The sequence below is a fragment of the Tursiops truncatus genome, chromosome 2 (assembly GCF_011762595.2).
Source record: "Tursiops truncatus isolate mTurTru1 chromosome 2, mTurTru1.mat.Y, whole genome shotgun sequence".
Taxonomy (NCBI): domain Eukaryota; kingdom Metazoa; phylum Chordata; class Mammalia; order Artiodactyla; family Delphinidae; genus Tursiops; species Tursiops truncatus.
The window spans coordinates 93,394,150-93,422,108 of NC_047035.1; the positions used below are offsets into that span (position 1 = coordinate 93,394,150).

At 40.8% G+C, this 27,959-nt stretch overlaps 1 protein-coding gene and 1 long non-coding RNA gene across 2 annotated transcripts in view; one reads left to right on the forward strand and one right to left on the reverse strand.

The window, feature by feature from the left end:
* Positions 1–27,959, forward strand: part of LOC141278015 (uncharacterized) — a 220,635-nt gene that overhangs the window by 107,047 nt on the left and 85,629 nt on the right. The window contains exon 3 of the long non-coding RNA XR_012330105.1: positions 18,164–18,257. This is a non-coding gene — a long non-coding RNA (uncharacterized lncRNA). The remainder of the gene's footprint in view (positions 1–18,163; positions 18,258–27,959) is intronic.
* Positions 47–27,615, reverse strand: LOC101337437 (aromatase-like). Its single transcript, XM_033852608.2, has 9 exons — positions 27,471–27,615; positions 25,315–25,465; positions 19,424–19,578; positions 17,042–17,218; positions 13,907–14,021; positions 10,146–10,260; positions 9,547–9,709; positions 1,517–1,758; positions 47–295 (listed from the first exon to the last, which is right to left on the reverse strand). The coding sequence occupies exons 1-9, from the start codon at positions 27,613–27,615 to the stop codon at positions 47–49; spliced, it is 1,512 nt and encodes a 503-aa protein (XP_033708499.1).

Here is a 27,959-nt window from a genome sequence, read left to right on the forward strand (position 1 = left end):
GAATACTGTTGAGAAATGCTCCAGGGCAGGGACTGACCAAACTTTTTTAGTGGTCGAGGCACTTGTCTGAATTTCTTGGGATGAAAATCATTCCTAGCAGGTCGCTGGTCTCATCTGGTTGCAAAGATAAGTCATTTTTCTTCTGCATCTTTTCAACACATTGACCATGCAATGTCTGCATGTGGAAGCGTCTCAGAAGTGTGACCAGGATGACCTTCATCATCACCATGGCAATGTATTTTCCCGCACAGGCCCGGGGCCCAAAGCCAAATGGCTGAAAGTACCTGTAAGGAACCTAGGAAAATGATCAGACAATTAGCCCGAGAAGTAAAGGCTAGAGTCATGCATATCTGTTTGATTCACCCTGAAAACACTGTGAGTCAGAATGCTCGGTTTCGGCGACTTGGCCATACTGCTCCTTCACGGAGAGGAATGACTGTAACTCAGATAAGCCTCTTTCTCCCTCCAGTTTGATTCACCCTTTGTGTTACGGACACAACTTCAAACAATTCCCTGTTTTGCTTTTCATGTAAATACTCAGCTAGCTCTGTGGGAAGACCATGGCTTTACTGCTGTTCTGCCAGTCATTGAGGCAAAGATTGTTTTTGTGCCAGGGCATATAACATGATGACAAGGACAAATCTAGGCAAAGGTGTGGATTCCCTGTCTATTAGTGCCAAGGATCTAAATATATTTAGTTATACAAATATTTAATGGGACACCTCTGCCTGTCTTGTCCCCATTTGGACTCACATAGTGCCTGGCACTTAATACACGCTCAGTAAGTTATTTTTGACCAATTGCCAACATGGCGTGGGTTGCTTATCTAGAAATGGAATGAATTAGACAACTGGTTTAACTAAGATCATATTTCCATATGCAAATGGAAAAAGGGGACACAGAGGGAACTATCAGGATAATTCAGGTTAAAAAAGTCATTGCCTAGAATTGACATAATGGAGGCAGAATCTCCAGTACACCTCAGTTACAGAAAAAGAAGAAGCTGAGGCTCTTGTAATTACAAAGTCGTATATAGAATGAGGCCTAGTGCTTGTGGGGCCATTTGAGAAACCAAAGGCCCACTGCCAAAACCAAATCTTTTCTTCTCACTTGATTTCCATCTGAAGCAGAAGTGGATTTCCTTGACTTAGATGATGCTACGGCTGAATCTACATGGTGACAAGGTGATAAGTTTAAATGGAAAAGTTAAGTTTAAATGGGTTGGTTAAAGAAAATTTGCCTCATTTTAAGCAAATTAAGGGCCTGAATTGTTCACCTTTTGACCTATTGTGTACCTCCATGAAGACATTTCTGAGAGCTGGAGAGCCAGCCTCCTTGCCTTGAGGACAGACATGGTAGCCATGTTCCAAGCTAGGAGAAATGTGTTTTCCTGGTGAGGTGTGAAGAGAATGAGTAAATAGAATGAAATATACATGGTGCAAACACAGAAACAGAGAGGACTTAAGAGTTGACATTTTCAAGAGTGGCACACACAGTTTTAAGGAAGGGCTCTTACATTCTTGGCAAAGTTTTCAAGAGTAAATTCATTGGGCTTGGGGAAAAACTCGAGTCTATGCATTCTTCCAATATTCAGGATAATGTTAGTCCCCTTTTTCACTGGGTAGCCATCGATGACATCATCCTCTAAGGCTTTGCGCATGACCAGGTCCACGACAGGCTGGTACCGCATGCTCTCATAAATAAAGTTTTCTACCACTTTTAGTTTTTGCATATCATCAATCCTTATTTCTCTTTCAGCTGTGGGATCAGATAAAAAGGACAAAGTAGGTCATGTTAGTTTCAACATGTGATGGGCATAAAACTCATAGTTTCAGATCAGTATAGTTATAGGTCAGTTCGGTCTTGGTTGAAAAAATTTATATATATAATTGTAAAATATTTTATGTTTGGTCCACAGAGTGTCTTATGAAAATTCAGATTTGAAGTCAATTATCTTAACATCTGAGAGATTTCATACAAATGTCTGGATTTGTATAGAAATTAAAAAACAGGTTACATTGGACTCACATCCCCACATGACAATAGTTAGCTGAGGGTGGGTGGCTGATGAGCCCTTTAGAGGAACTTCCTCTCTGCAGCATCATGTAGACCAACCTAATCTGCTTCAAACATTTATTGCCACCTGTGTGGTTCTTGAGTTTTGTCCCCTACTCTGAATTCTAGAAGATGTTCATTTCTCCTCTAGTCAAGTGAGATGGTGAGATTAATGATGTTCACAGAAATTTTCTCTTCTGGTATCCAGTGCAGTCATCTGTCAGAAAATATCACTGATAGCTACCCACCACCAGTCTCTCCCATCAGGAAACTTGCACAAGCCTCTTAGATAGCCTCATCCACCACAGGGCAGACAGCAGAAGCAAGAGGACCTACAATCCTGCAGCCTGTGGAACAAAAACCACATTCACAGAAAGATAGAAAAGATGAAAAGGCAGAGGGCTATGTACCAGATGAAGGAGCAAGGTAAAACCCCAGAAAAGCAACTAAATGAAGTGGAGATAGGCAACCTTCCAGAAAAAGAATTCAGAATAATGATAGTGAAGATGATCCAGGACCTTGGAAAAAGAATGGAGGCAAAGATCAAGAAGATGCAAGAAATGTTTAACAAAGATCTAGAAGAATTAAAGAACAAACAAACAGAGATGAACAATACAATAACTGAGATGAAAAGTACACTAGAAGGAATCAATAGCAGAATAACTGAGGCAGAAGAACGGATAAGTGACCTGGAAGACAAAATGGTGGAATTCACTGCTGCGGAACAGAATAAAGAAAATGAATGAAAAGAAATGAAGACAGCCTAAGAGACCTCTGGGACAACATTAAACACAACAACATTCGCATTATAGGGGTCTCAGAAGGAGAAGAGAGAGAGAAAGGACCCGAGAAAATATTTGAAGAGGTTATAGTCGAAAACTTCCCTAACATGGGAAAGGAAATAGCAGCCCACGTCCAGGAAGTGCATAGAGTCCCATACAGGATAAACCCAAGGAGAAACACGCCAAGACACATAGTAATCAAACTGGCAAAAATTAAAGACAAAGAAAAATTATTGAAAGCAGCAAGGGAAAATTGACAAATAACATACAAGGGAACCCCCATAAGGTTAACAGCTGATTTCTCAGCAGAAACTTTACAAGCCAGAAGGGAGTGGCATGATATACTTAAAGTGATGAGAGGGAAGAACCTACAATCAAGATTACTCGACCCACAAAGGATCTCATTCAGATTCGATGGAGAAATCAAAAGCTTCACAGGCAAACAAAAGCTAAGAGAATTCAGCATCACCAAACCAGCTCTAGAACAAATGCTAAAGGAACTTCTCTAAGTGGGAAATACAAGAGAAGAAAAACGTACAAAAACAAACCCAAAACAATTAAGAAAATAGTCATAGGAACATACATATCAATAATTACCTTAAACGTGAATGGATTAAATGCTCCACCCGAAACAAACAGGGTTGCTGAATGGATAGAAAAGCAAGCCGCATATATGTGCTGTCTAAAAAGTCCCATTTCAGACCTAGGGACACAGTCAGACTGAAAGTGAGGGGATGGAAAAAGATATTCCATGCAAATGGAAATGAAATAAAGCTGCAGGAGCAATACTCATATCAGATAAAATACACTTTAAAATAAAGAATGTTACAAGAGACAAGGAAGGACACTACATAATGATCTAGGAAACAATCCAAGAAGAAGGTATAACAATTATAAATATGTATGCACCCAACATAGGAGCACCTCAATACATAAGGCAACTGCTAACAGCTATAAAATAGGAAATCGACATTAACACAATAAGAGTGGGGGACTTTAACACCTCACTTACACCAATGGACAGATCATCCAGACAAAAAATTAATAAGGAAACACAAGTGTTAATTGACGTAATAGACCAGATAGATTTAATTGATATTTATAGGACATTCCATCCAAAAACAGCAGATTACACTTTCTCCTCAAGTGCACACAGAACATTCTCCAGGATAGGTCACATCTTGGGTCACAAATCAAGCCTCAGCAAATTTAAGAAAATTGAAATCATATCGAGCATCTTTTCTGACCACAACGCTATGTGATTAGAAATCAATTACAGGGAAAAAAAGGTAAAAAACAGAAACACATGGAGGCTAAACAGTACGTTACTAAATAACCAAGAGATCACTGAAGAAATCAAACAGGAAATCAAAAAATACCTAGAGACAAATGAAAATGAAAACAGGATGATCCAAAACCTATGGGATGCAGCAAAGCAGTTTTAGAGGAAAGTTTATAGCAATATAAACCTACGTCAAGAAACAAGAAAAATCTCAAGTAAACAATCTAACCTTACAGCTAAAGGAACTAGAGAAAGAAGAACAAACAAAACCCAAAGTTATCAGAAGGAAAGAAATCATAAAGATCAAAGCAGAAATAAGTGAAATAGGAACAAAGAAAACAATAGCAAAGATGAATAAAACTAAAAGCTGGTTCCTTGAGAGGATAAACAAAATTGATAAACCATTAGCCAGACTCACCAAGAGAAGGAGGGAGAGAACTCAAACCAATAAAATTAGAAATGAAAAAGGAGAAGTTAAAACAGACACCGCAGAAATACAAAGCATCCTAAGAGACTACTACAAGCAACTCTCTGCCAATAAAATGGACAACCTGGAAGAAATGGACAAATGCTTAGAAAGGTATAACCTTCCAAGACTGGACGAGGAAGCAATAGAAAATATGAACAGACCAATCACAAGTAATGAAATTGAAACTGTGATTAAAAATCTTCCAACAAACAAAAGTCCAGGACCAGATGGCTTCACAGATGAATTCTATCAAACATTTAGAGAAGAGCTAACACTCATCCTTCTCAAACTCTTCCAAAAAATTGCAGAGGAAGGAACACTCCCAAACCCATTCTATGAGGGCATCATCACCCTGATACCAAAACCAGACAAAGATACTACAAAAAAATTATAGACCAATATCACTGATGAATATACATGCAAAAATCCTCAAGAAAATACTAGCAAACAGAATCCAGCAGCACATTAAAAGGATCATACACCATGATCAAGTGGGATTTATCCCAGGGATGCAAGGATTCTTCAATATACTCAAATCAATCAATGTGATACAGCATATTAACAAATTGAAGAATAAAAGCCATATGATCTTCTCAATAGATGCAGTAAAAGCTTTGGACAAAATTCAACAGCATTTATGATAAAAACTCTCCAGAAAGTGGGCATAGAGGGCACCTACCTCAACATAATAAAGACAATATATGACAAACCCACAGCAAACATCATTCTCAATGGTGAAAAACTGAAAGCATTTCTTCTAAGATAAGAAACAAGACAAGGATGTCCACTCTCACCACTAGTATTCAACATAGTTTTGGAAGTCCTAGCCATTTCAATCAGAGAAGAAAAAGAAGTGAAAGGAATACAAATTGGAAAAGAAGAAGTAAAACTGTCACTGTTTGCAGATGATATGATACTATATATAAAGAATCCTAAAGATGCCAGCAGAGAACTACTAGAGGTAATCAATGAATTTGGTAAAGTTGCAGGATACAAAATTAGTGCGCAGAAATCTCTTGCATTCCTATACACTAATGTTGAAAAATCTGAAAGAAAAATTAAGGAAACACTCCCAGTTACCATTGCAACAAAAGGAATAAAATACCTAGGAATAAACGTATCTAGGGAGACAAAAGACCTGTATGCAGATAACTATAAGACACGGATGAAAGAAATTAAAGATGATACCGACAGATGGAGAGATATGCCATGTTCTTGGATTTGAAGAATCAATGTTGTGAAAATGACTGTACTACCGAAAGCAATCTACAGATTCAATGCAATCCCTCTCAAATTACCAATGGCATTTTTTACAGAACTAGAACAAAAAAATCTTAAAATTTGTATCGAGACACAGAAGACCCTGAATAGCCAAAGCAGTCTTGAAGGAAAAAAATGGAGCTGGAGGAATCAGACTCCCTGACTTCAGACTATACTACACAGCTATAGTAATCAAGACAATATGGTACTGGCACAGAAACTGAAACATAGATCAGTGGAAGAAGATAGAAAGCCCAGAGATAAACCCACACACCTATGGTCAAGTAATCTATGACAAAGGAGGCTAGGATATACAATGGAGAAAAGACAGTCTCTTCAATAAGTGGTGCTGGGACAACTGGACAGCTACATGTAAATGAATGAAATTAGAACAATCCTTAACACCATACAAAAAAATAAACTCAAAATATATTAAAGACCTAAATGTAAGACCGGACATTATAAAACTCCTAGAGGAAAACATAGGAAGAACACTCTTTGACATAAATCACAGCAAGATCTTTTTGATTCACCTCCTTGGGTAATGGAAATAAAAACAGAAATAAACAAATGGGACCTAATGAAACTTAAAAGCTTTTGCACAGCAAAGGAAGCCGTAAACAAGACAAAAAGGCAACCCTCAGAATGGGAGAAAATATTTGCAAATGAATCAACGGACAAAGGATTAATCTCCAAAATATATAAACAGTTGATGCAGCTCAATATTAAAAAAAAACAAAGAACCGAACCCAAAAATGGGCAGAAGACCTAAACAGACATTTCTCCAAAGAAGACATACAGATAGCTAAGAAGCACATGAAAAGCTGCTCAACATCACTAATTATTAGAGAAATGCAAATCAAAACTACAATGAGGTATCACCTCACACCAGTTAGAATGGGCATCAGCAGAGAATCTGCAAACATCAAATGCTGGAGAGAGTTTGGAGAAAATGGAACCCTCTTGCACTCTTGGTGGGAATGTAAATTGATACAGCCACTATGGAGAACAGTATGGAGGTTCCTTAAAAAACTATAAGCAGAATTCCCATATGACCCAGCAATCCCACTACTGGGCATATACCCAGAGAAAACCGTAATTCAAATAGGCACATGCACCCCAATGTTCATTGCAGCACTGTTTACAATAGCCAGGTCATGGAAGCAACCTAAATGCCCATCGACAGATGAATGGATAAAGAAGATGTGGTACATATATACAATGGAATATATCTCAGCCATGAAAAGGAACGAAATTGGGTCATTTGTAGAGATGTGGATGGATCTAGAGACTGTCATACAGAGTGAAGTAAGTCAAAAAGAGAAAAACCAATGTCGTATATTAACACATATATTTGGAACCTAGAAAAATGCTACAGATGAACTGGTTTGTAGGGCAGAAATTGAGACGCAGATGTAGAGAAGAAACGTATGGACACCAAGCGGGGAAAGCAGTGGGGGGTGCGGGTCGTGGTGTGATGGATTGGGAGATTGGGATTGACATGTGTACACTGATGTGTATGAAATGGATGACTAATAAAAACCTTCTGTATAAAAAAGTAAAGAAAATTTTTTAAAAAAGAGAAAAATATCACTGTTAGTCTCTCCTCCTCATCTCATCAAGGACAACCTGGGTGGTAAAGTGGCAAGAACGCCCTCTCTCCACCACAACAAATGGGGTGCCTCATCAGCTCCAGGTGAGCTGGGGATTGATGGACACCTCCATGTCTCAGCTTGGCTCGACACTGGTCAGAGAGGCTTGGATTACTCTCAGAATTGGCAAAACTTCAAAGCATCCTGAAATGGGCTACTGTTTTTGCAGAATGAAAGTCAACCCAGGGTCCTGAGGCAGCTCTGTCTCCTGTACAGTTAGGTTATTCAGGAGTGGTCTCACTTGGTTAGAGAACTTTAACAACACAGCCCCTCACATACTGCTTTTCGAACACAGCAAGAGTCTAATGGGTGTATTTATCTGTGGTGGGGAGTTAGAGGGCAGATGATGGAGAAGGTAACAAAAGGCATACTTTTAGAAGTAATTACCAGTCCTGTGGGTCTAGGGGGAACAAGTATACATGTACTAGTGGTTGTCCCAGTTTTATCTTTCAAGAGGACTGTCGTGTCAGGGGGATATCAAGGGGCACAAGAACTTTTCATGTCTCAAGGAAATTGTATTAAAGGTTTATGATCTCAAGAGCAGTTTCCCCTGTGTTGCCTGTACCCCCATCATTCTGTGACTCTCTCTAACTCCACTGAGCTTGTTTCTTGAATTCTCTTTTTCTCACGAGACTGAGAGCCCCAGGACTGCAGGGATGGCACTGGCTTGTTCACCGCGGTGCCCTTGCACCTGGCACAGAACCCATAACCTGAAAAGGGTGCTTGAGAAAACATTCCAGAATTTGAAACCCGGATGTCATTCTGGCTCCTTGCTATCTACCTTCCCAGGCAGTGGCCCTCCTATGGCAACGCGTCTGCAGAACCCTTTCACATATTTAATCCGTGTATGAAATTTCCCCTTGTCGTCTGTTTCAAGCAGCACTCAAATGGTTTTAAAGATAAATAAGATAAAAAGTTTAAAAAATACATGGTGCCTTTTAAGAACAAAATAGGTTGTTTCACAGAGACCTGTAAAGTCAAGAAAGAACAATCTATATCATTACTGATACCTCTTCACATATGTCTGAAATGTGTTCCTAAAGAGATTACTTATGTGAAGCACACTCCAAATAAGGCATTCTGTTTTCTCCAGAAAGCAATTCTGACTTCTTCTGAACGTGGCAGTGTCTCCAGGGAAGGGTGGGGATATCCAAAGCAGTGGCAGAGTGATGCTGAAGCAATGGCAGAGCAGGGAGGGGACAGAGTGGGGAAGAGCTGAGCAGGGACCTGGAGGCTCTCCTGCAGAGGAGGAGAGGGTGGGGGAGGGAAACTGATCGCTCCCCTGCCTCTGCTATCATCACCCTTTCCTCCTCCCTCTGCCACCACCTGGAAGAACGGGCTGCTTGAAACCCAGAAACACTGCAGAAAATGATAGCCATTTCCCTGGGTGGACCGTCAAAAGCCTTTTGTCACTGATAAGGTAGCAAATCCTTGTGGATGATCCCATGTTTTTTTACACACAGACAAATAGAACCGCATATATGTGTTTATGTGCCCATCAAAAAAGACCTTGAAGAATACACATGAAAATATAAACAGTGGGGCTTCCCTGGTGGCGCAGTGGTTGAGGGTCCGCCTGCCGATGCGGGGGATATGGGTTCGTGCCCCGGTGCGGGAGGATCCCACATGCCGCGGAGCGGCTGGGCCCGTGAGCCATGGCCGCTGAGCCTGTGCGTCCAGAGCCTGTACTCTGCAATGGGAGAGGCCACAACAGTGAGAGGCCCGCGTACAGAAAAAAAAAAAAAAAATTAACAGTGATTCCCCCTGGGGAATGGGAAGGAGAGTGGAAGGGATCAGGAAATAATACTTTCTGCTTTATACATCTCTCTCTTATTTGGATTTTTTTCCAGCCAGCGTGTATTTTTTTTTATATTAGAAAAACACAGAAACCTGTTTGGCATAATGAAAATACGACACATTGACTTGCTCTGTTGTTCTCTGGGTGGATTCTAATAAAGATTTTGACATAAGATTCTTAGGATCTAGAAGCTGATATTCAGAAGGAATTGTTTTCTAATCTCTATTATTTGCTTGATAAATTCTTACCAACAACAGTCTGGATTTCCTTCATTATTGCCTCTTCAACCTGGGGGTGCTTTGCAATGAGAAACAGCATGAAAAACACAGAGACGGACATGGTGTCTGGTGCTGCAATCAGCATTTCCAATACGCACTGGTTCACATTCTCTCTTGTCAGGTCACCACGTTTCTGAACAATTGAAAGCGGGGAGAAACATTGGCAACGTGAATGAACGGTTCAGAACAGGAGGGGAGGTGGCGCTCAAGGATTAATAACCTCAACAAAATGAAATCATAGAAATTATGTGTCTCTGTGTCTGATGATGGACATTTGCATTAACAATCTTCATCTCAAAGCTGAAGAACTTAACGAAATATCTATGTGTTCAGTGTCTTTGGATTCCCCAGTTTTCCTATTTTTATTGTGCAGAAACACAGATGTTTCAGTCTTAAAGTTCAATCTTACCTGACTGTCTAATAGGGGGCTATTGGATTGGGCATTATAGAAATACTGGAGCATATAGTCAAAGCAGAAACATGCAACAGTTAACAGGAGAGAATTTTTAGACACTGATACAGTCATACACGTATGTTGTGTGGGAATTAGGGTCAGTTCAGGTCTGTACCTCAGCCAAAATCAACTCAGTGGTGAAATCCATTGAGTCTTCCAGTTTCTCTGCTATGAAAATCCTGCGTCTTTTTTTTTCTACCAGAATTTCCATTTCTTCTTTCAGCTCCTCGCTGGAAAAAACAGTGTAAATATTATCTACTTGTACACAGATATGACATCTAGATAAATGGATTTGTTTGCCATGTTTAAAAGTAAAATGATCTGCTTTAGTGGAAGCCATTAGTGCTCATGAATAACTGAATTTATACTTAATTCTTCACAAATATTCTTAAATTACATATTATATCATGTTAAGGAACCAGAGTTAGCCCATGTATCTCGGCAGTGGTAGCAAAATCAAGGCTGTAACTGTAGTTAAGGGATGAAAACTGGTACCAAATGGCTAAATCCAATTATGTTTTCTGCTATTTGATTGGGCCAGCACAGTGCTTAAGTTAAACATCAAAAACCAAAGCCAGTGAATGCCTTTAGTGGGAGCATGCACTCTCCAGTCTCCCACGGGCACCTCCATTTCCTGTGTCTTACATCCACCCAGCCCACTTTTATCTGCATAGTCTCGAAGACAATTGAGTTTGAGGTTCCTCTTCTACACAGGCAGAAAGTATTTTTCCTGATATTTATCTCATACCTTGCAGTTTCTGCCTCATAGTAACACTAAGTAAATATTTGTTGAACGAATGACAGTCTGCATCAATATACATATGCCTTTTGACAGTGTGCAGGAGGGAAAAACACCTTCGACAAAGGGTCAGGTTCTGGTCCAGGTTGTTGTCGTTCCACGTAACCTAGTTTAAGTCTCTGAGTCTTATGTCTCTTTTAAAGTGAAGGGATCAGGCTAGATGAACAGTAAGGCCACCTTGAGATCTCAATTCTGTTATCTTTGACTTTGTCTTTAAGTGTATGCATTCACATATAATTGTATTGTTCCCCAATCTCAGGGAACAGTATTCTGTATTATGTTAAATGTACAGTAAATCTTTCTTTCAAATTCTTGTTGAAACAGTTGCCTACACGCTTAAATACTCTGTTGACCTAAATAGCCTCTATGTTTACTTCAGTTCAACAGGAAAAGTAACAGAGGATTCTTTAAGATACCTCCTATCTTCAAAAGTTTTTTGGGGGGGCATCTCAAGGAAGATGTTTAAACATTCTGAGAGATATTCTTCAGGGTAGTATTTTCATTGTGTCATTCTAAATAAGGATGCCTACTATTGTTTATCTCTGTAAGTATGCTTTATAGGCGCGCGCACAAACACACACACACACTCACCATTCCAGACATACAGCAGGGATATATTCACGTTTATTCATTTACCTACCCATCCATTTGTTCAGCAAATATTTGTTGAGTATCTCCTACATTTATTCAATAGTGGGCTAGAATGCTCATAGCATTCCTACCTAAGCAGTGGCTCCCAAATGGCCTGGGATGTGTTGAAATGCCCCTAGACTTTGAATTCCTAGAGAATTTCTTGATGGAGCTGCATCCACTTCTAAGCATCTCCTTCCTCCCTGGGCCAGAATCAGGGGCCTGTGAATATCCACTGGGATTCCTCCTATTCAGGTTAAAATTTGCTTCTGCTTAAATGTATGTATTTGAATTTGTATGTTATTAAAAACTAGGAGAATTGAGTTAAATGTCAGTTTACAGGAAATAAGTCTCTGACTTACAAATTATATTGCAAGAATTCCTCTGTTTGTACGAAAATAATGGTGGCTACGTTCCTAGTCCAGGCCACAAACACTTATTTAATGTATTCTGAGACTGAAAAACCTACATTTGACAAAACAAAAAGTAGAAAACAGTACTGTGCTAATATTGGGAATTCAAAGAGGGAAAAATATAAAATTGAATAAATAGGGATGGAAGTAGATGTCCCAGAAACCTTTACATAAATATATTTTTTAAAATATTGGTATGAAAGACAAATTCTATATGATCTCTCTTATATGTGGGATCTTAAAAAAACAATAACAAAAGGAGAAATCCCAACCTCAGTTTTACAGGAAGAGATTGGTGATTGCCATGAGTGCTGGGGGTAGGTTGGGTGTGAAATGTGTGAAGGGGGTCAAAGGTACAAACTTCCTTCCAGTTATATGATCAATAAATCACGGCGATGTAATGTACAGCATGATGTCTACAGTTAATATACAGTATTGCATATTTAAAAGTTGCTAAGAGAGTAGATCTTAAAAGTTCTCATCACAAGGAAAGAGTTTTGTAACTATGTATGGTAAAAGATGTTAACTAGATTAATTGTGATGAACATTTCTCAATATATTCAAATATTGAATCAGTCTGTACACCTGAAACTAACATAATGTTATATGTCAATTATGCCTCAAAAAAAGTATCAGCATTATTGCAATGGAATGCAGGGGAAGGAGATTAAAAGATTTCTTTAGGTTTTTACTGCTCTAGATCAGAGGAGATAGTACATAGTGAACTAACCATTGGCAAATTTATATAGAGAGGGAATGTTGTTGAGATAATTTTAAAGAAACCAAAGAGAAACTGTTATACAGTCTCATGCAGTAAGTTTCTATGGGCCTGCTGACCATACTGAAGCTAAACTAATGACCAAGTTTAACTGCGGACCAATAAGACTCTTGAGACGACCACAAATTCTGACAGCAGTGAAGAGATGAACCATTTATCTTACCGATTCAAGTCACAATAAACTCCGGTAGAAACAAAGAGAAATGTTTAAAGGACCAGGTGTCCAAATCATCCACCTAATACTCATCATCCGCTTGAAATACATAAAGCAACATCAAGCTGACTACCTGGAGACTAATACTACTGAATTTCAAAACACGCAAACAGGATGAAGTTAGCTCTTCAAACAACTTTGGGAAATTGCAGAGATGGAGAATTTAAGATAGTCAGGGACATCTGGGAAAGATATGAACAGAGGGATGGGGAAAACTACCATGTTTATTGCCTACTATGTGTCATGCTTTGTGCTGATTGCCCTTCATAGAGGATCTCATTAACCTGTATTGCCACCATGGAGGGTATGTTATATTTTACTTTGAAGAACTTCCCAAGGACATTTGGTTACTAAGTGGTAGAGATAGGATACAAACCAGGTCTGTCTACCTTTAGATCCCCTGTGCTTTCCACTGGTGGTTAGAGGTGGCATGTATACTGGCTGGCTACTTACACTCTGAAAACCATTGATTATCCAGTAGGTCATTGGGCATTTGTCTAGTCTTCTGCTAGACTAGTCTGACACCAAAGCAAAGCCATTTAATGACAGTTTTAGGATCCCCCAAGATATAAGATGCATAACTAAACAAACAACATGTCTTAAAAAAGTTCATCATGAAAAAAATTCTCTTGCAACTACTGTCAATTCTGACAAATTGAATTAAGTTAAATTCATTCAGAAGCAACACAACAATAAAATGATTTATGTTTCCATTTTTCCAGACATGCAAAGAGAATTTTGACTAATGATAAGGATAGGTTCAGCCAACCCTTCTCTTCAACTCAAAATACACAGCAGTGTCCTAGTTCCAGAGATGGAGCTCTCAGCCTCCTAGGGGAAAACTGCCCTGGGCCAAAGTCTTCCTTTCCTCTGTGGTCTGGCCACATGCTGCCAAATTGCTGTAAGAAGTGTTTCACCGGCAACTTAACAGCTCCCTTGCGGTCTGGAGAGGAGAAAGCTTGCCGAAGAGGCCAGCAATAACTAAGACACAACACAGATCAATCCAATCTCAGCAATAAATATTCCAAAATATGTTACTTACACAGACTTTTCATACTTTCTGCGTAGCCAAGAAATCTTAAAGAAGATGTCTGGTTTGAGAAGGAGAGCTTGCCATGCATCAAAATAACCCTGGATTTTAACCACGATGGCCCTTTCTGGAAAAACAGAAAAAGATCAGAACAGATGAGGAAAAGTGTGAGCCCAAGAATGGTACACTGTTCAGAGAAGATCCCCTGTAGACTCTCCTACCATCTGGGACTCTAAGCAGGTCAAGGTTCCACCTTCACTGGGTGTTTCAGCCAGGGGAATGCCACTAAACAAATCAACACTAATTTATTCTGCTTGGCATCTAAACTGGCCACGTTAACCAGAGATTTGCCAGTTTTCAAGTTTGTGCTAGAGACACAGCCTAGAATCTCACACGCTTCTCCATGGCTGAGCCTCCAACTCCCTTCTGTTTACCTGACCGTTTGAAATGAGAAGTAATTAATGCTGTTATGGCCTCAATTCTGGTGCCTGGAAAGGCAAAAAGCCTCCCCACTCTGTTTATATTTCAGTCCAGAGTGTAGAATTCATCTTGGAATCTTCAATGCCTTGTCCTGAGTCTTGTGCACAGTCAGATCTTAACGGATGTTCTTGAATTAAATTGAATACTAGAGAAAAGAAAACCCCTGCTTTTTTCAAATTACACACAAGAGAAGGGAAGAGACATGAAGATGCAGAAACTGCAGTTCATAGAAATGAAGAAGGTTGCCCAACGTCATACAGCCAGAGTGGCAGGAAGTCCCTAGGCTGGAGCTCGATTCTGTCTGACCTCAGGGCCATGTCCTTTCCTCTTTGGTGCACTGAGTCCCTCAGGCCAAATGAGAGTTTAACAAGGACCCGGTGAGCAGAGGGAAATACACATAAGTCTGTATGGGTTATGAAGGTTCTTAGACCGCAGTCTGCATCCATAAGTTAACAGAGAGCTGTACAACTCCCTTTACTTGATCCCTCCTAAGAGTCAAGGCTAGTGGGGAACCAAAGAGCAGGGACTTCTAAAATAGGTACCTGTCATATCTTAGGAGAGATGTACATGGAACAGGCAAACAGGACTTTCAGAGTCCCTGTGTGAAAGGGGATAAGGCAAGAGGTGGTGACTTTCAGAGTGAATGGGGCTCCCATCCTAATGTCAATCAGATGGGGTTCCTATGACTCTGGTAAGGAATCATTAAAGAGCCGGGGAGATGAGGCGAGGAGAGTGGAGCGGAGAAAGGGAGGGCTTATCGCTTGCCTGCTTGTCCAAATGTGGTCAATCAGGGAGCAGGTGTGATAGCTCAGCTGGTTTGGACAAGTGTGAAACTCGTACCTTGTTCTTGTGCCTGTGATGTTCTTCCTTCAGATCTGCACATGGCTCATCGTCACACTTCATCTGGGCTAATTTCAGACATCCTCTCCACAGAGGCCTTCCTGACCACCCTTTGTCTCCACAAGAGCTTCAGCCTCCCACTGACCTCCCCCTTCACTTTCTAGCCCTTTGCTCTACTTTTTTTTTTTTTTTTTGAGGTACGCGGGCCTCTCACTGCTGTGGCCTCTGCCATTGCGGAGCACAGGCTCCGGACGCGCAGGCTCAGTGGCCATGGCTCACGGGCCCAGCCACTCCGTGGCATGTGGGATCCTCCCAGACCGGGGCACAAACCCGTGTCCCCTGCATCAGCAGGCGGACTCTCAACTACTGCGCCACCCGGGAAGCCCTGTTTATTTAAGGCACTTATTATAGCCTAATATATTATAGCCTAATATATATAGCCTAAGGCACTTATTATAGCCTAATATATTATAGCCTAATATATATAGTTAGTTGTTTACTGTCCATATACCCACTAGGATGTAAACTCTTTGAAGGCAAGGACTTCGTCTTGTCCAACTGGTCTATCCCCAGAACCTAAGTCTGGCATAAAATAGGCAATCAATAAATATTAGTTGAATGAATGTATGAATCAATGAGCATTGCTAGAAATCAAGTCAGGAGAAATTACATTAAGCTGACAGCAGCAGAATGGAATGAATCCACATGATTAATGTTTGTTCTTTTGTTGGCGGTAGAGTTGCATGTATGTGTTTAATATTTGATTCTGTAATATAGTGAGGAAAGCAGTTTCTTGAGTGAGACATCTTGCACAAGGATTGTTATAAATGCTAAGTGACAAAGTTTATGTGAAGCAAGTTTTTATACTGCTTGGCACATAGTAGATACTAAATTTATGTTAGTTATCATCATCATTTCCAGCAGCCTCAGTACCCTTATCATCATATAGAATCAAAATTTTCATACTTAGTGGCTTTGAGGGAGAGGTGTGTATGTACATTTATGTGTGTGTGTAGATATATGGAATGTGTCTATGTGTTTGTGTGTGTATATATATAACTATACATACATATATACACATATATATGTCTATATCATGCCCAAAAGAATGGTTGGTAATGGTTAAATACATAGGTTTGGTGGTAGGATATATTTATGACCAAATCAAATGATCATATCTGTTAAGTTTCAGCTGTGGGTAGAATCCTATTTTCTAGAGCAATGAAGAGAGATACAAAAGAAATAGAAGATGGCCCCTTCTGTGGATATTTATGACCTTATAAGTGAACAAGGCAGACATACCAGGAAAAATATTTGGGAATACTTAGAAGGGTTTAAAGAAGAGCAGTATGCAAAAGAACATATCTTTGCTTGAGTCCGTTATCCTTCTTCTCATGCCCTGTTTAATACAGGGCTGAATGTCAAGTCATAAGAATGAAAATTTCAGGGCTTCCCTGGTGGCGCAATGGTTGGGAGTCCACCTGCCGGTGCAGGGGATGCGGGTTTGAGCCCTGGTCCGGGAGGATCCCACATGCCGCGGAGCGGCTGGGCCGGTGCACTGCAGCTGCTGAGCCTGCGCTCTGGACTCCACGGGCCACAACTGCTGAAGGCCGCTTGCCACGGCTGCTGAGGCTTCCGTGCCTGGGGTCCGTGCTCTGCAGCAGGAGAGGCCACAGCAATGGGAAGCCTGTACACCACAATGAAGAGTGGCCCCTGCTTGCCACGGCTAGAGGAAGCCTGCGCACAGCAACGAAGACCCAACACAGCCAAAAAAAAAAAAAAAAAAGTAAATAAATATGTTTTTTAAAAAAGTGAAAATTTCAGTACCGTTCAAGGGGATCCCCAGGAAGAGCTTGTTAGAGGTGTCCAGCATGATGCACCGCACGAGGGTCAACACATCCACATAGCCCGACTCGTTGCGGACCTCCTCCAGCCTGTCCAGATGCTTGGTGATGGAATCAGCACAGACGGTCACCGTGCGCACCAGGCCGGAGCCAGACAAAGCTGAAGGGTACACGTCAGAGTGAGCCGCCTCCAACTCCAGGGCACACAAACTATCAGGCAATTTTGGCTTTTTATGTTTGGAGCTTAACTGACGACAAATTTGTATTCAGTAAATGGGTGGAAATTTTCATATTCTTTTCATTTTTCTATATTCTACTAATTGTCTACTAGAAAGTATCACTTTTATGATTAAAAATGAATGAATGAATGAATGACAAATCTTTTTAAAACAAATGATTCACAATTAAACTTTTATTCTACCTATGACAAATCATTTGTGAGATTGCAAATGAAACATTTAGTATTTGTGATCATAAATTACAAATCAGTAATTTTCTATATTATGTACATTTCTCTCTAAAGAAGGTTTGGATTTCACTTGGGTGATATTTTATGTTTCAATGAGTGGCAGAATATTGCTACAGAAGTATTCAAATTGGATCTTACTTTTTAGATCTAAGGTGCTTCCTGTTTAATTGTAGTTCATATGTGTAAAGTCCTAGTCTTATAAACTACCAAATGTATCCTTAATTTTGGTTTCTCTTCAAACTACATCCAGATTAATTGTACTCAATCAATGTCATAACAACAAAACAAAACTTTGTTGGTTGAACAGTCTTCTTCACAGGACTGGGAACACTGGGGACAGTGATAACCTATTAGCATTGTACTTCAAGTCCATAGTACAGGGTGGCCCTTGATATATATTTGTCAAAAGGAGGAATGAATGAATGAATAGATGAATGAATGAATGAAACCAGGTAGAGTGAACTGGCTCTGATCTCTCTCTTTCTTGGCTCCTGACCATCTGAGCATCTAGTGGTCCTAATGGTGGGTGGTCTAACATGAGTTTAACTCTTAAAGTCCTCCTTTCTCTGTTTGTTCAAGATTGCTCTAAGCTTTCTTTAGGAGTAATCTCTCTTTTTTACGTCTTTTTTTATTCAGACTTGCTGTTAAAGTCAGAGCCCTCAAACAAAGCAAATCAGCTGTGCTGCAGAAGCCCCTGAAGGCACACTTTGCAAATAAGAAAGGAAACCTGGTGAGTGGTCCTAGAGTCTAAGCATTTCCACCCATGTGTAAAAAGGAAGTTTGGGTTGGCAGCATACTTCTGACTTTAGGAGGGACCTGGAGGTATGAAAGGCCAGGATGCTGTTTCCTGGGTGACTGTCACAATCACAAGTGAGATAAATGATTCCTCAATGAATCAGTCCTTTGCATGGAAGGGTTGGCTTTGTTTATCACTCCCAGACTGATGTATGATTTGCCTCTACGTTCAAGAGCTTGAAGCCACATTTCAAATGTATAAACCACATTTCAAATGTATAAAAGGAATGGGGAGCCTTTAGAACCTGGAAAAGGCAAGGAAACACTTTCTCCCTAGAGGCTCCAGAAAGGAACACAGCCTTGCCAGTGCCTTGATTTTAGCCCCGTGAGACCCATGTCAGACTTTTGACCCATAAAACTGTAAGGTAATGAATGTATAGTTTGAAGCCAAAGGCTTCCATTCCAGCAGCATATATAGTAAAGGGGGAACCACTAGATAAGGAGGTTTGTAATCCAGTCTCTGCTCCTCCATACCTGGCTATGTTGCCTGGAGGAAAAATCACAAGCTCTCTAGAAATGTACTCCTTAAGTATAAAACTCAGAGTCTGGATGGAATGACATATACAACTCTTCTCAGTTCTAAAATTCTGTAATTTATTTGCAAATTGCTATTTTAAGATATCTGGGATGTCAGCCAATGATTCAGCAAACATGTTGGTTATGCTAAATCAACTATATGGCTGACATACTAAGTTCTTAACTGAAGTGATCTTAAGTATATAGGGTGCCAATTCTCCTTCACATTCATGAAATTGTTTGTGGGTCAACAAGAAGGACAGAGTTTGTGTTGGGTGAATATGTAGGCTCTGGAATTGTATCCTGTGCTACCATTTGCTGTTGGTGGAAACTTGGGCAAGCTATTTAAACTCTTTATGCCTCAGTTTTCTCAGCTGTAAAATGGAGGTGATAAGGGTATTTAACACATGGGGTTGCTGTGGGATTAAAGTTATCAAGGGCTTAAACAGTGCCTACTACATAGTACATGTATAATGAATGTTAGCTCTTACTGTTTCAAAACTGTGAAGCAGCAGAAGTTAAAAATGATTTCAAGAAGGCATATTCATAGACAAAAGAGCAGAATGTAGCCAGACATCTGAATACCTTTCATAAAGTAAGTTCTAACAGCTTTCCAGAGGACTGGATTATTGTTAAATATGACGCCTTTCTCATGCATGCCGATGCACTGCAACCCAAGTTTGCTGCCGAATCGGGATGTGTAGTGACTGTGCTTCATTACGTGGAACACGCTTGAGGACCTGTAGAGAAAGCAAACCTTGGAGTTACTTGTTGAGGGTCAGGAGAACTCAGTGTGATGAGTTTGCCTACCAGGTGGCTCTCATACCAAATGCCTGTTGATCTAAATGCAATGCATAATTTCTGGTATTCAGATTAAATAAGCACTTGTGTTAGCACAAGAACTTCCTTCTCCCGTTGAAACATTTCTACTGCTAGCTCTCTGTTTGAGCATCACTAAAGATCAACACACACACGCACACACACACACACACACATACACACACACACACAGAGTTATTCGTTATTTCCCCTTATCTAACTCCAAGTCACTAAAATACTCCCCATTACTGTTGTCAGAGCTACAAGGCTGTAAGAAACTGAACCCTCCACACCACCATATTCCTGAGAGCCTCCAGCCTCCAAGCAGTCCCTCTCCAGACAGTGCTCCCCATGCAGAAGTGAGCCTCATAATCGGAAGTTGCTGGAATACCTGAAGTCTTATCTCTTTAGTTTGGAAGCAGCAGTTCTGCCTTGTACCACCCGTCCCCCAGAGGCCCTAATCAGGCCTGGCCCCTCCAGGGGAGTATCATTATAGGACTGAAGGACATCTCCTGGGCACCTCTGGCCCTGGGCTTGGCTGGCTGGGCTGGCCTGGAAGGCTCTCTGTGGTGGTGACAGCAGCTGTCTTGGGGCTCTGCGTCCATCATGATTCATCAAGGTCTCCAGGGTCACAGAGTTCTCCCAGGACATAGGACACGCTGAGCCATTAGATAGCCCTTGCTATGGCAACCCTGGGACCTTGCGAGGAACCCAGGCTTCCTTGAACTTCCTGGTTCCTCTTCCACTGCTCTGCCGTCTATTCCCACCCCCAGGCCTGGCTCTTAAGGCCTGAGCTGGGTCTTCAGAGCAACTAGGAAGGAGCAGGCAGCCCCTCCCCACCCATGTCCTCCTTCAGGTCTTGCTTCCTGCCCCAAATCCTACTCTAATTGGGGCACGATAAGGCAATGAGCATTATAACATGTTGTAAAATCCTAGCTGAAGACGTCATGGGGCCTCCGTGTGTGAGGAGAATATTGTCTTCTTAGAATTCTTCTGCAGAGAGACTCACTTTGTTGAGAAGATGTTTCAATAAGATTGATTATAAATTAGGCTATGGCATTGGAAGTATAAATCGATCATTTAAATAATTTAACATTTGAGAGCATAAAGGATAAATGGATAGTTAGTCTCTTCAGGATAAAAGATGGGGTGGCTTTATGTCTTCTATTGTATTTTCAATACGCAAATCCAGATACTTCAGTTTGTATTCCAGGGAATTAATTTGACTGATACATAGATAAAATTTTGTCCTGTATATGACATCATGCTATAGAAGGGACTGAAATTCTTATTAACTAATAGACTTCAGAATTCTAGCTATTCGTACCGTCCCCTAAATCACTCTGTAATCAAAGCAGCAAGTAATTTGTATACTCTTTACTCACAAACTCAGATCTACAAATTTTAAGTGATTAGTTGACAAACAGAATACTATTTTTCTGCTCTGACCTGTAGAGCTTTTGAGTATATCATAAAATACATTGGTCTGTCCATATGTTTTGAGGAATTACTGGTCAATTAAAAACTTCAACCCAAATAAAGAGCGAACGATTAAGTCAGTTGTCCTTTAGGGGGCGCCAACATCTCAGTTATCCTGAGACAGAGGCTCTGACTTGGCAAAAAACAAAGTAGGGAAGACAGAAGTGATACACACAGCAAGCAAAGTGTCACCAAGGATGAGCAGTTTAAAATAAGGTCACTTATCAAAAGTAGGCTGGCTTTATCTAACTGGAGTAAATCAGGAAAGTGAAGAAGGGAAGGTTGGTGATGAACTAGGGTTGCCAGCCCAGAGCTCCCCTGATATTCAGGAGAACATTAGAGATCTTCCCACAATGCGGGCCGGCCTGTAACACCAGGTGAGGGAGATGTTACATTGACTGACTGACTGACTGACTGACTGGCTGGGAGAGTGAGGACTTCTTACCACTGAGGAGAGACAGTGTGAGTCCCCAACCTCAGAAGGAACAGTGGGTAGTGTAAGATGCCTGATCCCTGGGGTAATTATTCTTCTTGAAACATGACTGAAGTCAAAAGACATCCCCAAAGATGGCAAACCTAACGTCTCTTCAAAATGAAAAGTAGCCAGGAAGTAAGTCCTTAGGTGGTAAAGAAAAAGCCACCCTCCCGTTCTGAGTTTAAAGAACTCACACACCTGTGGTCAGGTTCAAGATTGATAAGTACTAGAAATAGGGGGGAGACAATCAATGGAATATTTGATACCAAACATTTAAAAACACATGCCTTGTGTAGACCTGTTCTGTGCCTGTGACTTATACTCCATCAATCCTACCACATTTTCCCTGTCCTTTGCCCTCTAATATCCTTACCCAGGTTTGATACTGAGGTCACTGCAAGAGAAAAAGAATCTTTGTAACAGAGAGTTCTGACTGTAACCACCCTAAGCTGACCAAATTTAGTATCTCTAATATGGGAACACCTTCCCTGGTCTCTTGATGTGATGCAATGTGAAGTGCCTAGGACTAACAGGAACGTATTATTACGCAACAATTAACCTGAATCGAATAGAGCCTATAGACCTAGTGTTCAGTTTATAAGCAATACCGGGAATAGAAGAATATGTTCAATGACACCATAATGAGATACTGAGAGAGATTTGGAATGTGGGACGTCCTGTAAGACAACTGATGTGGTCTCTTCAGAAGGTCAAGGTCATGGGGAAAAAGGGCGGAGGACTGCTCTTCTAACTTTCCTGTTCATTTGAACTTTTCATACTAGAAAGTTGGAAAAATATTTTCTTGTCGATCATTAGAGTCTCTCCCTTCCATGCATCCTCAAGTCCCTTGACCCTCTGCTTACTTTGTCCTAGTTGCCTGGTAAAACCTCAACCCTGGCTAAATCCAGCTCTCAGTTTAGCTTACTCTGTGCTTGCACCTGGCAGTTGAATGGGGCCAGGGAAAAAAACATACATGCACATGGACACACACACACACACACACACACACACACAAACACTGGCAGGTCTCAGTTAAATTCAAGTGAGCCCTTAGTGCAGCTGGCAATTCTACTACATTTCCCAAGTCCAGTCACTCTCTCACTTTCCTGGATGACTGTTATATCCTGTCTCCTCTGTCCCCCAGTGTTGTACTTCTCACCTTTATTTCAACTACAGACTTCATTTCCTATTTTATTGAGAAAACAGAAGCAACTGGAACCTCTGCAAGTCCAACCACCAGGATCAGTGCCCATATATTCAGCCTTCCCTCCTGTTACTGTGGATGAACTTGCGTGTCCCTTTTCAAGGCCACATCCACTTGTTACCTGGACCCCCTTGTCATCTCACCTGGCACACTCCTTTTGTGTGCTGCATCAACACTTTCGTCTGTAACTCATCATTCCCATCAAAACACACATGGTTAATATCTTGTATCTTAACAAATAAAAGCTCCTTGGACCAAACATCCCTTTCATTTCTCTGCCTCCTTTATGGCAAAAGAGTGTCTGTACCTGCTGCCTCCAATTCTTCTCTCCCCATTCTCTACAGTGGTCAGACTTTTGCTCCCAGCACTGCATAGAAACTGCCCTTGTCAAGGTCACCCATGACCTCCCTGGTGCTAAATGCAATGCTCACATCTCTGTCCAGTCATGTGGCACTATCTGGAGAGTTGACAATTCCATCCTCCCTGACAGGCATTCTCTCCTGGCTTTCAGACCTCCACACTCTCCTGGTTTTCCCTCTCTGTGTGGTTGTCCTTCTCAGCTTCCTTTGCTAGTTTCTGACTACAGTCGAAGGTCTGAATGGTTAGAACTTCCTTCTTAATATCCTATTCAGCAGTACTAGGCAAGTGAAGTCAAAATATCTGAAATGGAATCCTGATTTCTCCCCATCCCGAAGTTGCTCCACCCACCTCATCTTCCATATAGCCCATATCTACCTGATAATGGTGTGGACAACCATCCTGGGTTTCCCAGCTTAAAAATCCCACAACGTGGGAAATCCTCTGGTTCCAAATAAACCAAGACAGTTGTTCACCCTACTGATAATACTATGTTTTAGCCTTTTATTGTTGGTATATTAATACTGCAACAATATATTCCTCTACAAGGGTAGGGATTTGGGAGTGATTTGTTCATGATACCTGTTGTACATAATAAGTTCTCAATATTTATTTAATGAATGAATGGAGAGCCAATAATTTCTATGATAGTTTAGGGTCATCCAGTGCTTAGTATAAATTCTAATAAATAAATGTACATTTACAGAATAAAAGAATGAATTTCCTATAAATTCGGAAATGACTAAAACAGGTATACAAATTCTATAACCTTAACTGTTATGTTAATTGCTAACATATGGCCAAATATCATCCTATTTATCATGTTAAATGCCGGTTCCTCTTTATGGATGCTATTCACATTCTATTTTTGATATTCATGGCAAACACTAACATATACACATGACATATAGTGTCATGCATAACTTCTGTAGAACCTCAATAATTTAGCGCATCTCTGCCTGGGGAATCATGCATACTTTATCTACAGGTGATCAGGTGGATCTCTCCCCATAACCCCCAGTTGCTCAGGCAGAATCGTGGCAGCACTGGTGCCTGACTCCCACCCCATCGTGCTCCAAAGTTCTGCAGCCCCCCACTTCAGAACTAAGCTGCTTGGAAAAGTTGGCCCATAATCTCTACACAGGTGTAATAACTACAGACGTCAAAATTTTCAGAAGAGAAAATACCTGGCATATTATTCAAAGAAAAAGAAAGAGCTTTCTGACATCCAGTGGGGTCTTTTTAAGAGGTATGGGTAGTTCTGGAAGGACCTGAAGAGCAGGCAAGGGAAGATGGGGACAAACATGTCCTATTCCTGCGGGGAGCTCATCCCTTAAGAAAATTGAGCGGCTGGGAGGCAATTAAGGAGAACACAGAGACTCCAACCAGAGAAAAGCCTGTGAGGACAGGAAGGGGAAAGAACTGGGAAAGCTGGGGGAAGGGCAGAGTGAGTTTTGTCATGTTCTCAGCATGAATCAGCACCTGACCCTGTCAGGGTCACTAAGGTCACTTTCCTAATTAAGACAGCAGTTGCCAGATGCTACCTGCACTGTAAGGAGGATCCTATTTCAGCAACTGGTCAGGGTTCCTGGGAATTTATCTGGTGATCTAAGTACCTAGTGTCTAAGAGCAATTTCTGTCCTGGTCCTCTGGTCCTTTCTCATGTGCTTCATTCTTCCCTCCATGTCTAGTCTTGCACTCCCAGCACCTGAACTACACTTAAGGGTAGGAAAATTAGACAGAACTCCTCCAACCTGCTTAGGTGTTTCCCCAGGGAAAGGCCCTCTACTCTGGAAGCTTCTTACCTTTTTTCCTCCTCAAGCTCTGTAGCACGTTGCAATCATTTGGGGGCCTCTAAACACTACGGATGCCCAGGTCCCTCCTTCCCAGGAGACTGTAAAAGTTGGGTTTGTGGCCTGGGCATTGGGGTTTTGAACAGCTCCTTGGGTTACTTTAATATGCAGCCAGGGTGAGAAGCACTGTCCTAGATCCTGAGCTGCAGGCATCATCCTTCATTTAAAAAGTAGTAAAAACACATCTTTAGCAACAGACATCAAGAAATCGAAATAAGTTTGTTTAGTTTTTAATATGAAAATTCCAGCCTTGATTTTTAAATATGTCCCCGATTATTAACAGACTTACTTGCTAATAATGAGGGTTTCCTCTCCATATATCCAGACTCTCACGAATTCACCATACGTCTTGTTGTAGTAATTGCAGGCACTGCCATTCCCCATCCAGAGGAACCTGCAGTAGGAAATGAGGGGTCCAATTCCCAGAAAGTAGCCAGGACCTAGGAAAGTCATCAGATCAGTCAGTATTTCTGCAACACCAAAAAGAGCGATTGCTTTAAATTAACTGCTATTCTTGTTCTTTTGATCTGGATGTCCTTTTATATCTTCTGATGTATATAGGTGAATCACACACACAAAATGATTAAAACAACAACACAAGTTAACATGATGCTCTTCACAGCTCCATGAGTAAAAAGTAGTCCAGAGTCTACACCACTCCAGTTCCATTTGGTCTCAAGCATTTCGGTCTGAACGGACTGAAATAGGTGTCTACTCTATTCTTGCTGTGTTAAATGGTGTCAATGAGTTTCAAATACAAGTCAATCAGTCCCTCTTGTAACAGGCATGAAAACCAGGACAAGTGACAAGCTGACAGGTCTGTCTGGCTGCGTAGTTTTGTCTGAAAACTTTGGGTTTGAAAGCACCAGTCAATGGAATGGGTGGGTTTGAATTAGTCTGTGGTTTGGGTGTCATCTTTTTAACTGTGAGAAACACGGTCTGCAAAGACAATGTCCCAACAAAAAGCATGCATTTCTTTTTTATTTCCTTCAAAAAGGATTTGGTTTAAGAAGAGAATCTTAAGCTAAATCTCATTAGACAAAATAAAGCTAAGCACTGAGGAATGAGGCAGTGTGTCTGATCTGTGTCTAGACCAGAGTCTGAGTCTAGTGATGTGGTTTTAGTGAAGAGCCGTGGCTCTTACACCCTTGCTGACGTAGGCAATGACAGAATTGTGAGGAGTGTGAATCTGGTGAGCAGCCAGGGGAGTTGCTGTTGCTTGTATCAGAGAACAAACTTGGTAGCTTGATTTTAGTGGTGGTGGTGAAAAGTTCGTCAAAAGCTTGTTGGAATGGTTTTATGAGCTTTATTGTAAAGTTATACCATTTCTGTATCTTACTCCTTTAATTCCATTCTGTCAGTGAAATAGTCGTTCAGCCAAAACTCACACAACTATCTGAGACAGTACAGTGCTGATAATTTAGATAATCTAAGTTTTTGGGTGAATCATTTAAATTGGATGTTTAAACCCAAATCTGGCAAACAAGGTTTATTCCTTAACTTTGAAGTAGCTGGGTTAATGTGGAAAAGATTATCAGGGTATTCTTTTTGCCCTTAGTGGAAAGTCTTTGTTAATGTCTATATAAGCAAAACAAGTTTGGGAGTCTTGGGGTCAAGGGGTCTTAATCTTAGGATTGTTCTAATAACATTATATGTAGATGATTGACTTACAGAATTTTTTATGGGACTGGGAACACATGCCTGCCGTGAGGAATTTTCCAAGAAACTACAAAGCCGTCTGATATTTCTGGGAGTTCTGAGTTAATCTGATAGTGTAGAGTGGTGTTGTTTCTACTGGGATTATCTGGATAATTATATTATACTCTACTCTTGATTGGTCCACAGAGCTTGTGGAAGATTTTTTTTGGATTTTCAAGGGAACTATAGTGATCCCCATTTTTCATCCACTGTCCAGGTCCCATCTACCCCTTGTGGTGGCACCAACATCACCACCATGCCCAAAGATAAAAAAAAAATAAAGAATGGGATAAAGAGAAGGAATAGGTTCAAGAAAGGGAGAGGGCAGAGGACATGGATGAGGTAAAGTGGGAGGGAGACAGAAAGGAGTACAGAAAGCATTCCAGAGACATTTTCACCTTTAGACCAAAATTGGAATGAATTTAAATTAAAAAAATCCCAAACCTGGAATATTACCTTGTTCCACCACATCTTAAATTTACTTTAAAGGATACTTTTGCCAAGTCTATTGTACCGAAACAAAATGCAGACTGGAAGGGATTATCTAAGATTTTTTTAATGCTTTCATTTAATATATGCAGATAATTGGTAGAAAAATGTTCACCTGAATTCATTTGCTAATATGCCTTGGGCTTCAGCCATCTCCTCAGGTTTACTCTTCGCTGTTTTGCAAATTTCCTTTACTTTCATGGACTAAAAGCCCAAGGAAACACTCTCCTTAGATACAGAACTAAATGACTGTGTTACCTGGTATTGAGGATGTGTTTTTATAATTCCAAACCAAGAGAAGAAAGCCAGTGAGCAGCAGGATTGCAATGCTGGCAACAGGCACAACTTCGGTCACCATGCTGATGATGTTATAATGCACTGAGTTCAGCACTTCCAAAACCATCTTGTGTTGCTTGATCTCAAGGGAAGCAATTTAAAGTCCTGTGGAAATCAGAGTGGCAGAAAAATTAGAGAATCCCCAAAGGTACATCTAGGACTCCTGTTGCTTCAGAGGATGCTGTACTGTAGAGATGGGTGCTTTGTTTTATAATATGATTGGACATTTAGACAAGACAAATTTGTAGTTACAAGTCAAAACAAGCAAGCCCAAGAGAGATCTATTGGCTTGAAGTGTAGCATTTCTGACCTTGGTAGAGTCTCAGTTTTGTTTAGACATTTGGTCTGATAGAACCTTATCATCTTGCCCTTGAACAGGTAGAGTGACTGAATTCTCAACTGAGAGCCAAA